General features: G+C 45.4%; 1 protein-coding gene across 1 annotated transcript in view; it reads left to right on the top strand.

Annotated features, from left to right (window-relative positions):
- The window catches only part of PMFBP1 (polyamine modulated factor 1 binding protein 1), a 1,903,249-nt gene that overhangs the window by 551,490 nt on the left and 1,338,518 nt on the right, over positions 1 to 13,241 (top strand). Inside the window, exons 12-13 of the mRNA XM_086945556.1 lie at positions 8,743 to 8,955; positions 10,338 to 10,421. Of these exons, the coding sequence (XP_086801682.1) occupies positions 8,743 to 8,955; positions 10,338 to 10,421 (297 nt within the window). The remainder of the gene's footprint in view (positions 1 to 8,742; positions 8,956 to 10,337; positions 10,422 to 13,241) is intronic.

The following is a 13,241-nucleotide window of genomic DNA, read 5'->3' as shown; positions in this document are numbered from 1 at the left end:
CACCTGTCACCGAATCTTGAATGGCAGGGCACCTGACCCTTTGAATAAACTGATTGAAGTTTATGAACCTGCTCGAGCGCTTAGATCCGCAGGGGGCGGTCTACTGAGGATCCCCAGAGTTAAGAAAGCCCGCATGGGAGGTAGGTCCTTTAGATGCTTAGCGGCAAATAATTGGAATAAACTACCAGCGGACCTGCGCCTGGAACCGGAGGAAACTAGGTTCCGAGTGAAACTAAAAACATTCCTTTTTACCAAATAATTGTCTGCTCAGTTTCTGTGCTCCCTGCACGCTGCCTCTCCCACTTTTAGCGCGTGGACACGCCGGTGCGCGTAACTCAGCGCTTTATAAATGTCCCTATTATTATTATTATTATTAAGGGCACATAGAGTGTCCATATCTACCGAGTGTCAATTGGAAGGCCATATAGTACGCACCACGTCCTTTCACAAAAAAGCCTTATATCAAGGCTGAATGTGTATGGTGTTGCCTAGCTAGGGTCATGAAGGATTGGGTCATGGTAGAGGGCTTGAAGGGAAACCTTTGTATATGTTAAACCACAATTCATGCTCATCATTGTTTCTAAGCATTTATGAGGGGTTGGGTGAAAACCTTCCTGCACAGTCCCTAATCATAATCCTGCAATGACCTGCCTTAGGACAGTCTCAATCCATGTTTAAAAAAACACTTTTCACATTTAAGAAAGGATGGGCATGACAAATGTACTCCATTAATAATGGGAACCGTAAATGCTTCTGGACGTTACTTCATGGTTAGGCCCTAAGCACATGAAACTGCAATGTCCTGATGTAATTAAAGCCTTGCCAAGTCACAGGTATTTATTTATAGAGTTTTATATAGGTCGAACTAGACCCGTTGAGGGTATCAGAGCGCTTTACAAAAGTTACATCAAAAGAAAAGGTGAGAGCTAGTCATATAGATATGAGTAGCTAACAGGAGATTGTAAAAGTTGTAGGTTCTCGTTGAAGGTCTGGAGTGTGTTAGTCATCCTCGCTTAGAGTTCATCTTGAATCCTGGTAGGTATCCAACTCGCATCAAAGCTGGGATCAGGAGAGAGTTTTATTAATTAGAAGTAGTTTGATTTCTTTTTTTGAAGGAGGTGGTGGAGGCCTCATTCTGATTGGCGGGGGCAGGGCGTTCCATATCCTAGGTGCTAGGCCAGAGAAGGTGCGTGTGTGGGTTTTCTTTTTCCTACATTTTTGCGGTTTCAATAGCAGGGTTATGGTGCTTCTTATAGTTCTGCTACTGCCTGATAGTTCCAGTTTATTGGCTAGATACTTTAGTGTGTTGAAGTGAAGGGCTTTGTGTGTCATACAGGCAATGTTTAGCTGAGATCTTGCCTCATAAGGTAGCCAATTCACTGCATTTAGATCAGGGGTGATGTGGTTGTTCTTTTTGGAGCCAGTGACGAGTCTTTCAGCGCGTTGAGTGAGGCTCTTAGAGGAGCCAGACTGGATCTCGGCAAGCCTCATAGGGTTGTATTCCCATAGTCTATTCTGGGTATAACTAGAGCTTGAACGGCTGTTTTTAGGTCGTCGTCATTGAGGAAGAGTTTTAGTTTTCTGAGAATGCTCATATGAAAGTTAGCTCCTCTGTTGGCTGTCCTAATGTGTTCCCTCATGTTGAGATTCTTGTCAAGTATTATTCCCAGTGATCTTGTGGAATCGATAATTGAGGTTTGCAGTTGAAGGCTGTTAAGTGTTTTATCCAGTTGTCTATGTCACCTTGTCCTTGTGGTGGGGTTATTAGGAGAAAGTCTGTTTTGAGCGCATTGAGTTTGAGGTGGTTTTTTGTCAGCCATATGTGGGTTTTTTGCAGTTGTGTTGAGTAGGCGGATGTCATCCGGAGATTACAGTTTTAGGTATAGTTGGGTATCATCCGCATACATGTGGTAATGAATTTTGGAGAGTTTCAGAATTTCGGTGAAGGGTTCCATGAATAGTTTGAAGAGGGTAGGAGATAAGGTGGGACCTTGAGGGACTCCTAGGGTGACCAACTTGGTCGTGGACAGCGATTGGCTAATCTTGATTCTTTGAGTTTGGTTTTCTAAGAAAGAGGCTAGTGTGAATGACAGTTAGAAAAATGCAGGGAGTTTCATTACTAAATGGGCAGTGCATCAATAGTTTCCAGTATGATGCATCCATGCCCATAGATGGTTTTTGGGACTAAAATCCATCGTACTCCTCTCACATCACTTATAATACTGCCAACAGTGCAAGCTTGCATGTCAAGAACCATACAAGATAGGCGTCAGTAGGACAAAGGTGAAATACTGTACAGAGAAAACGGGTGTAGCACGAGTCAGTAAGACAAGCTTCCCTAACATACAAGAAACCGGTACAGCGTGGGCAGCAGTCATGCAAGCATCAGACAAACTTTTGAAAATGCAGACCGACATTCATCGTTTCATCTTCTCAAACTTACATTTTTCCCCTGTCTCTCCACTCCTTTCTCACCCCCACCACTATACCCCTCTCCCACGTATACTCACCTATTGTGCTCCCGAAGCACAGCTAGGCCTGTTTCTTGACTGCTGTGAAAACAACGCAGGAAAGCAAGGAAACCGGGCTGGCTTTACTTCCTCTTTGTCCTTCCCTAGGAGCATGGAGGAATTACTGTGTCCTTCCACTGATCACGTCTGAAGCACTACTTTTTGCTTTTTGTGTAATCACTCCACAAGAGTGCATGTGTTTCCCAACTGTCTCCCTCGGCTACTGCTCTTTTGCCCTCCGCACCTTGCTGCTCTCTCGCCATTGTTTTTTTCCTTGCCTCTCTCTGTGTTGTGTTGCCCTCGTGTGCTTCTTTCCCTGCCCTACTTTGTCCCACATTCTTCTCTCTCCACATTCCTCTCTCTAGCCCATGTGCTTCTCTCCCTGCACCTTCCTCTCTCCCACCTCTGTTGCTTTCTACACCCTTCGTGTTGCTTCTGCTCCCACCCTCCATGTTACTTCACCCACTCAAATTGCTTTCTTACCCACCCACACCCTCTGCATTGCTTCCCCACACCCACAAAGCACCTGTATTATTTTGTTGGCTTGCGCTTGTCTGTGCGCACACCTACAAAACGAGGTGGGTGGATGCGGAATAGCAATTAGCAATGCTGCACATTAATGAGGATGCTGCACAGAAACGCTAAAAACCACTGGTAAAACCAGTAGTTTCCCAAAGGTGAGCTTTGGCAATTCTCGTTTCCTACTGTGGGTCAGCTCTGGGTCCATACAGGGCGGCAGCACCCACAGTGGGAATCATAGACGCTTATTGCATATATGACACTATCCCTAAGCTGAATCTTGTCTCAAATCAATTGTTTCCTTAGAACCGAGGTACTGTAAGCTCGATCCCAGCAAGCCAGCCAAGATATGGCAGACCACTAGATTTCTTCAGTCACACAGTTTGTTTTTATGAGCTCTTCGGTCTTTTCCTTGTACTTCTAAGGAAAGCGAAACATTCTTTAGTCCTACAACCAGTCCTGACAAGCCAAAAACAACAAGAATGCATTCAAACTCTTCCCATATGAGCCACTTTTCAAACCTTTTCTCTAGCAAACATGCAGAACAGGTGGGTTAGCTTTTTATTCACCCATACAGAAGTACCTCAGAGCCTTTTCACGGGTATGAGACATTATAGAAATGCTACAATATAATTGCCCTCCTGCCTCAGTGTTTGGCTATTGTGGGGGTCGGAGTATTTTTTTCTCTGTACAAAGATATAGATATACCTCTCACGGCTAGTACCCAGATAAGTAGACTTCTTCACTGCTGCTCGATGTATCCATTGTTGGATATTTGAAGTGTTCTGAATTTCTGTTTTCCTGGAGTGCAGGTAGATGAACCACGAATGTTCCCACGGGTATTCTGGCCTAAGCACAATGTGAGGGAGCAAGGGTCTGGACCACCTCCGACCAGAATAGAGTAAAAGGGACCACAGCACTAGACAGGCCCACATTCTCACTAGAGCAAGGCTGTGAACCATTTCATAGTCCTACCAGCCACAGTATGACGGAGCACGGGTCTACATGGCCACTCAATCCCATCAAAACGGGCTAGACCATCTCCTGTCCCACTAGAGCACAGTGTGAGGGAGCCCTGAACTTGGCAGGCTGACCTTTCCACTAGGGCATAGTGTGAGAGAGCACGGCCTTGGCCATCTCATATACCTACCTAACCACAGTATGATGGAGCACACAAATAGGCTGGGTAACATTCTGACTTGAACCCAAGTTGCAGAAGCAAGGGTTTGAGCCATCTCATATCCCAGTGAAACTATAGTATGATGAAACAGGTCTACATAGCCCACAATCTCATCATAGCTTGAGCTGAACCATCTCCTGTTCCACAAGGGCATAAAGCTAGGCAGGTCCTCATTCTAACTGAGCACAAGGCAAGGGAGCAAGAGGCTGAACCATCTTGTAGTCCTACAAGACTACAATTTCATTGAGCACAGGACAAGGCTAGACCATATTCCGACCAGACCAATGGGCGGGAATATCTCATACCCCTACAAGACTACAGTATCATGTAGCACAGTTCAAGGCCGGCTTACATTCCACCCATATCAAGGGGCTGGACCATGTCACACATCTACAAGACTACAGCACAAGACAAGACTGGCCCACATTCTGAACAGAGAAAGGGATTGGCTGATCTCATAGCCTACTAGACTACAGTGTGATGGAGCACAGGGCAAGGCCAGTCTACATTATGACCAGAACAATCATTTGGACCATCTCCTAATCTTACCAGAATACAGTACGAGAGAGTACAGGACTAGGCTGGACCATATTTCGCCCAAGCAAGGAGCTCTTCCTTTTCCCAGACCTAGCAGACTACAGTATGTGGGGGGCACTGGATTAGGTAGGTCCACATTCTGGCCACAGCAAGGGGCCTGGCCCATCTCATAGTCCTGCCAGAGCTCCCGACTTTGGAGCTGGGGAACCAGGTTCGAGTCTCGGCGTCGCCTCAACATACTTTGATTCTAGGCAAATCAGGTAATCTCCCCACGGCTACCAAAAGTGAATGTGTCCTTGTGAAATGTAACTGGTGCTCATGTAAAGCGCACCAATACTTTTGGGTCGAGTTTTTGCTATATAAAATAGTAAACAAAAGTTAGGGCACAGGTCTGTGCAGCTCCCAATCCCATCAAAGCACTGGCTGGACCATCTCTTGTTCCAACCAGAGCACAGTGTGAGGGAGCAGTGGGCTTGGACGGCCAACCTTCCCACTGGAGCATAGGGTGAGTGAGTATGGGACTGGACCATCTGATATTCCTGCCAGACTTCAGTATAATGGAGCACAGGATTAGTATGGCTAGAATTTGGACTGAAACATCCAGCTGAGGAAGCAAGTGCCTGAGCTACCTCATATCCTTTTCAAACTACAGTATAGTGGAGCGCAGGACTAGGCGGCCCACATTCCAACCTGAGCACAAGGCGAGGAAGCAAGGGGCTAGAGCATTTCACATTCCTACCAGATTAGAGTTAGATTGAGCACAGACCTATGCAACCCACAATCTCATCAAAGCACAGGCTTGGCCATCTTCTGTTCACTTCAGAACACTGTGTGAGGGAGCAAAGCTGGAGCATTTCTAATACCCATTTGAATAGAGAGAGAGAAAGGTGGAGTTGGCCATGCTCATAGTCCTGTCAGAGCAGCAGGCTGGAAAGGCTCCAGTTTCTATCTGAACACAGTGACAGTGGGTAAGGACAACTCCATACATGGCTGGTCCAGCTGCTATTGCTGTCACAGCACAGTGAAGGGGAGCACATGTCAGAACACATTTCAATTCTGTCAAGAATATAGGCGCTGGGGCGACAGAGCACAGCGCTTGAGAGTGAGCACAGGGCTTGAATGATTCTTATCCCCAGTACAGCATAGGCTGCAGAGGCTCTTGTTTTCAGCAGTTGTCAGCAAAATGTAGAATCCGGCTAGGGCTAAGGAGGCACACCAGAATTACTCATTGTGCGCTTGAGGCCGTGGATATCTTGGTGCCCTGATCCAGTCTTCGACTGCTTTGGTACCAGGTCTCGTTCTGTCCTGGTCACTGCCTCTGTGCTGCTCAGCTTGCTTGTTTCCGGTCCAGGGAGGACCTGGCTTGGCAGTTCGGGCAAGACTGTTCCCATAAGTAATCGGGTCAAAACTGATTTGCATATGGCTGGGTCCAAAATGGGGTGGCATGATGAGCAAAAGAACGATGGATTCAACCCAGATCTCTTGACCGGGGTGAATGTTTGATTTGCTCTGTATTCTGTCCATCATCTGTGTCTTTTGCTTTCTCGTCCTAAGTGCGCCGGTTATGCCCAGAAGTGGGTCCAGGGCCCACTGTGTCACCAGGCCCGGACTGGCCGTTGAGGGCACCGGGCAATCCCCCGGTGGGCCGCATGGTTGGGGGCCGGTTTTGTAACAGGGCCGTTATGCTGCAAAAACGGCCCTGTAACAAAAACGGCCGAAAACCGGCCCTGTCACAGAGCGTGGTCGCACCTCTCCCCCCTCCCCTCTCCTCCCGGAGGGGGGGAGGGGGGCCGGCCGAGCACTTTGCCAGGGCCGGTTCTGGTTCCCAGTCCGGCCCTGTACACAGGATTCAAGATAGCCTGGCTGATGAGGGGTGATGCCTCAAAACTGTTTCGAGGATGCTTGTTTCCGGTCCAGGGAGGACTGGCTAGGCAGTTCAGGCTGTACTGTTCCCATAAGAAACAGGGTCAAGACTAATTTGCATATGGCTGGGTCCAAACTGGGGTGACATGGTGAGCAAAAGAACGATTGATTTAACCAAGATCTCTTAACTGGGGGTGAATGTTTGATTTGCAGTGCCTTCCGTACATCATCTGTGTGTCTTTTGCAGCTTCGCCCGCCAGCAGAAGTACACCTCCCTTACCCCCTGGTGAATATCCACTCGACCCCTCTTCTGCCCCGTGCTCACATCCCCATGCTGCTGTGGGCGCCATCTTAGCACGCACCAGGTCGGAGTCTCCCTCTGCCAGCGCGCTGGGCTCCCAGACCCAGTGTGCTGAGTTGTGGGGGAGGGCTGTGTGCGGTGGTCAGTAAGCAGAGCCGATGATGTCTGGGCTCTCCTTTCACTGCTCAGGAGACGGATGGCCCAGATCTGGAGCTGGCAGCTGTCATCTTGTCTTTCTCCCCCAGCAGGCAGTCATGCATGCCTGGTCGAGTCCCAGCCCACCGTGTGACAGGGAGTACAGACGGGAGGGGCTCTCCTCCTCCCCCCGAAGGGGCTGTATACACGCCGAGCCTCATGTCCACGCTAGTTTGCACTTGAGGGATGCGCGAGAGGTTAGGGGGAAGCTGCAGACCAACTGCTTATTCACAGGTCTGCTATGATCCGTATCACTTCGGCGCCATTTTTTGGCGCTCTGCTTTTCACTGCCTTCCCGACAGTGACGGTGCTCAACACGCAGCACTAGTCGGCCGTGCTTTACCTCATTGCTACGTCCCTGCACTTTTGTAGACTGTTCTCCTGCCCAATCCATTTTGTACTCGGCGTTTAATCTGTGAAAACAAATATAATACAAAATATCTATATATTTAGTGCCGGGCCCAAATATTTCTTCCTCATGCCTCTTTCTTTCACGACCCTACACTTCCTATCTCTTTATGTCTTTATTACTGGTTCTTTTTCATCCCTGAATTATCCTTGTCACTGTTTCCCTGTCCTCCTCGTCCAGAATGCGCGCTAGGCCTAGTGCCTACCTTCTGCAATTTCCAGCACAAATTAAGCACTGCAGTTACCACCGGAATTTGGAGGTTAGGCAATCCAAAAAAGTTGCCCATGACAGCATTACTCACACTTACGAGGGTCTGTAAGGTACAAGAGATGTGGTCTCTTCCGCACCGGCCCGGAGCCAGCTTCAAAGCACCTTTAGGATTAACGTCTTTGGACTAATGATCCTATAGATTGCTGCTGAGATACGTTTCCACAATCTAAGCAAGACCGAGGACATGCGTTCACCACACTAATATTTGCCAGATAAACTATTTCAGCTGTTCGCAATGATCAGAGAGAGACCAGACAAAAGTCATCTTGTGACTTTACAAACCTGATTATCTGCCCAACTAGCCGAACCCTGTCTTTCATTGCCCCCTTAATGTAAGTGTAAACGATGGCACTGCACTGCTGCTGACCCTGCACGCCTCATGTCTGAAGTGCAACTATGTCGGTCAAGTGCGGTGTGAACGTGCTCAAAACTGCAAGGCACACATGTCACAAAGGCCACGGAGATTGGTATTTTTCACCTGTATCAGCTTCTCCATCAAGACGTTGGCACGCGATGTAAGATTTAGGACACTTGGATAGTCTTGGGCTCTTAAAATAACAGGTACTAAACAATAGTGAGTACACAGCATTGATAAAGCTCTGACACACGTCGGCTTTTTCACACAAAGGCTTTTGTTTCCTGAAAATACAAGAGGTTTGTTCTGCTTGCATCGTGACATTCTTCATTGCTGAGTGTTTTGTAGCAGCATTATGTGAACAATCTCTTGGAGAACATGTTTGATCATTTACTTAGCCCTGAAACACATTTCCTTTTCTTCATTGCAGTTCTTCTGTGGAGTACCCAGTGAGGTATTTAAGTTGAAGTGGCTGACTTTAGTGTTTTTATCTCCGTGTATTGTCTGTCAAAAAACTAAAATCCAACTGGAATCATTGAAATAGCTAATTGACATAGGGCCCCTCTTGTCACAGATATGTCATGTGTGTTCCTATCTCCCCAGATCGAGAGGCTGAACACAGCTCTCAGAGACCTAGAAGCCTTGACTAAAGATGCCAACAAGAACCGCTCATTCGAAGCAGCTCATTGGCGGAAGGAGATGGCTTTGGACCGCGAGGAAATGGAGGAAAGATTGGCAGATGCTGAGGGCAGGCAACAAGAACATGAAGCAATAATACGAAGGCTTAAAGCTGAGCTGCAGGAGAACAACTTAATGGTGAGCAATGTCTTCAATCACTTCACTCTATATATTCAACAGAGTCCTGCCCCTAATTACCCACAGAGGTGGATGGCAAGTTTGGCAACATGCCTCCAACTGTAACCCACAGAGCACTCAACACATTGAGTCCCACCCTCAAAGCTGCCCATACCCTCTCCAACCTCCCCACACATAGCTTGTTGCCTCATTTGTTGCCATATTTCACCGAGTTAAACCAAAGCTTTTGTGGAGTTTATCTATTTTTATTTTTCTGTTTTCAAATACTTTCCCTTTTAATTGAAGGATCTGGGACTGCAATTACTTCACTGCTACTCCACCTAGTCACGAAGTGTAAAGTGTCGATAAATCATCTGCACCAAGTATCTTTGTCTTCGAGTGTTCCTGAGAACTGTTTCAAGATTGGTCAACCTTTTCCCTTGAGACATTATTTCTAAAGGGGTGACTTGTTTTAGGGTCATACATTATTCTTTAAATTATCAAGTTCCTGTTGGCCTGGCTTTGTAGTAATAATGCTTAAGGTTTTAACATCATTGGGCCACGAACAGTGGTTAAACGTTTGTACTTTAAGAGTTCGAGTAACATAACGAGCTCTTAGTCAGATGTGTTGTAATTATTTTTAAAAGTACATCCTAAGTTGACCGAAAGGATATTTCGATGCTTTTTAATTCTTTTAGAAAAATATATGTCTGATCAGTATTGTAAAAGCTTCATAGAAGCCTATTGTTTAATCTACTCAGTAGCTGAGCTGCGTGTGGAAATCCCAAACCAACTTATATTTGTCTTCCAGGGGTTTGAATGATTGAGGTTTGCCTCGGCTTTGGTCCAAAAGTAGACCAAGATCTTCGGTGCCCAAAATCTTACATTCAGTCAATGTGGCTTTTGTATAGCTCTCAGACCCATGGGCAACAATAGGCTCTCGCATCAATTAATCTACCTTGTCTTAAGATCCTTTCGGAATGAAAGCAGCAATTCACATACACCTTGTGGATGGAGTACCTGTTTTTCTGCAAATTACTCCCAACCTTCACTTCCACCGGAAAGGTTCTCGGAGGATACCTTATGTGTATGCTTATCCAGCATATTTAGATACTCAGTTTAGAGTTGTGTATAAAAGATCAAAACTGTTCTCAACCTACATAGGCTCACTGGAGCTAAGGGCCATATGTATGAACACATTTTCCGATAGACACAGAATGGGTAAAACCCTTTGATGCATCTGGCCGTAAGCCACTTAGAGGTGCATACTTAGTAAAGATTCACAAGCTATTTACAAGAATACCCACAGATTCACTCAAAAGATATAAACACTTGCCTAACACTTCGAGCACATTTAGACATTTTAATATGTATTTAAAATAAAGTGTCTTTCCATTTTGCAGACAGAGGAAATGAGGGCTCAGCTGCACAGTGTCGAGGCAGAGGCTGCAGCTCTAAGAAGCAAGTACAGCAGTCTCCTGAAAGAGGTACAACTAACATTGCATTCATCCACTATGTGCCTCATTTCTTGATTTAATTTCAGATGAGTTCTCTCCCTGTCTCCTCCTTACCTTGTCTTGTCTGCAGTACTTGTCCATACCAGTCTTCTGATTCAATTGTACAAATATCCCGGCACTCAAAAGTAACAATCCTTATTCATAGTTAGATAAAACAAATTACTTTATATTTTCTCCGAATATCACTGGCAGTAGACAGATTTGGGTTCTCAAAAGCTGTAAGTATTTAATTCAAAACCACATTTAGAACATCACTATTTCAGAAAGTGGACCAAGAAAGAACCAATGTCCCTGAACAGAATATGACATTCAAGAGACTAAATTCGACAGTTGTGTCCTCATGATCTGTGGTCCAGATGCACGACAGCCGACACGTGTTTCGTCACATCAAGTGACTTCCTCAAGGCTTATTCCCAAATTCAAAGGGCATCAAATGCTGTATGTTTGCATGATTCCCGAAATCTTCAAATATATGCGTCAGTAATCAAGAATATTCTGATCAGACGCAAAAGGTCCACCCAGTTCGTCAGAAAGATGCCTATAACGTTGGATCGGATAGACCTTACACCAGAGGATTCTGTATATATTAGCACGTGATAGTCTGTTAGTATGATAGGCGGTCAAACCAGTAATTGCTAACTATTCCAATGTGTCGCTGTTGTTGACGCATTGTAAATGCTTGTCATAGATTTAGAGAAGATTATCCCACTGTTCCTCTTGTGCAACACTAAGTGTACGTAAAATATCAGGCTGGCTATGATAGGCCCTCCCACTGTTCCTCTTGTGCAACACAAAGTGTACGTAAAATATCAGGCTGGCTATGATAGGCCCTCCCACTGTTCCTCTTGTGCAACACAAAGTGTATTCTGAAATTGTGATGTTCTAAATGTGGTTTTGAATTAAATACTTACCGCTTTTGAGAACCCAAATCTGTCTACTGCCAGTGATATTCGGGGTGAATCTAAAGTAATTTGTTTTATCTAACTATGAATAAGGAATGTTACTTTTGAGTGCCGGGATATTTGTACAATTATATTGTGTTTCACGGTAAATGCTTTGGCAGGACCTGTGTAAGTTTGCATCTAGGTAGTAGGGTGCATATTTATCCTGAGTGGCACCGCCTTCAAATAGATGCCTTGAGACTTGTTAATTTTGAATATTATAATTTTTTGACCCGATCTGATTTTATATGTGTTTTGATGTGCGCTTCCCTTACGTTACTACCATCAAGTGTTGCTAAAAGTCTTCTGATTCACATTGCTTCCAAGGGCCAGTATTTCCAGTGGGTGGGGAATTTCAATTTCTGTATGATTTGATAGATCTGATTACTGATCAATTCAAAGTAATTGTGACTTTGATATTCAATATAATGAAGGCTGTTTGTTTGCAATTATTCATTCACAGATTTTGTACTGTTGTCGCCATATCTGTCCTACTTTCGGTCTTTTAGCAGCTAGTATATGATCAACTCTATTGGATTCACCTTTAAGCATTTGCTTCCAAGTTCAATTTGGCTTGCGTTGATCTCTCAACCTTTTCCTACTCAAAATCCCATGCAAACCTCAAATTTAGCTTTAAAAAATCACATTTTCCTTGCATTTCTGTCTGGGAGCACCTTGACGGCACACATTTCCTACCACCCAGCATTCTCCTTGTCTCCCAATAAAAATGACACCTCACATGTGTTGGTGTCCAATGCAGTCTACCTAAAAACGTATATAAACAAAAATAAAGTGCTTAGAACTTGCTGTGCTATCCTCTCATTCTCTATGTTTTTGACCTTTCTCAGTTGCAGGGCCTTGGTATCATTTTACTCAGGAGTCCAAAGAGAATGCTGGGCGGTAAGAAATTTGTGCCCGGCACATCAATTCCCCCAAAGAAATGTGAGAAAAATTTGAGGTTTACAGCTGATTCTGGATAAGAAAACGTTAGACAATCCATGCAAGCCACACATACTTGGACTCCGCTGAGTGTCTAGTTTTCAGAAATGACTAGGGTTGGTAGGTTTCCCTACATGGCCGTCGAGCCCGGGATCAAAAAAGCAGGTGACCCCCCTGAAAAACCAGGTTGTTTTGTGATAAATAATTTTTGATGCCTCCACAATATGTTTTGGGCCCTTTCTTTGTGGCACTTGCCCACCCACACAAGTGAGGTACCATTTTTATCGGGAGACCTGGGGGAACACTGGGTAGTAGGAAATTTGTGGATTCTTTCTGATTCTGGAAGAATATGGCACTAATGCAAGGAAAATGTGGACTGTAGTCACATTTAGAGGTTTGCAGGGCCTTTTGGGTAGAAAGCATTTTGGGATCCACGAGAGGGACACCACCCTATACTCCTCTGGGTTTCTACTATATCGAGAATTTGTAGATTTTCCCTAGGGACAATGTACACCCTGGCAGAGAAAGCCAGAAAATGCAAATATTACATCACAACTAACTATTCCTCAAACACACACACATACTGGTTGGATTTGGCACAAGGGTGAGTGAAGGTTCAGAGTGTAAAATGTTATTGAAACCAAAACCAAGGGGGATGATGGACGGAGTATTGAACATTGCAAGCACTCACCCCCAGTCAACTGATCTGGGTTTAATCCATCATCATTCTTTAGCTCACTCTGCCACCCCAGTTCAGATATGGCCATATGCAAATCATTCTGACCCTGTGCCTCATGGGAACAGTCCAGCCCAAACTGCCAAGCCATCTCTTCCCTGGACCGGAAACAAGCATCCTGGGACCGGTTTCTGGCTAATCAGCCGTCTTCAGCCAGGGTAGCTTGAATCCAGT

The sequence above is a fragment of the Lissotriton vulgaris genome, chromosome 12, assembly GCF_964263255.1.
Source record: "Lissotriton vulgaris chromosome 12, aLisVul1.2, whole genome shotgun sequence".
NCBI classification, from domain to species: Eukaryota; Metazoa; Chordata; class Amphibia; order Caudata; family Salamandridae; genus Lissotriton; species Lissotriton vulgaris.
This window is presented reverse-complemented; position numbering and strand designations above follow the sequence as displayed.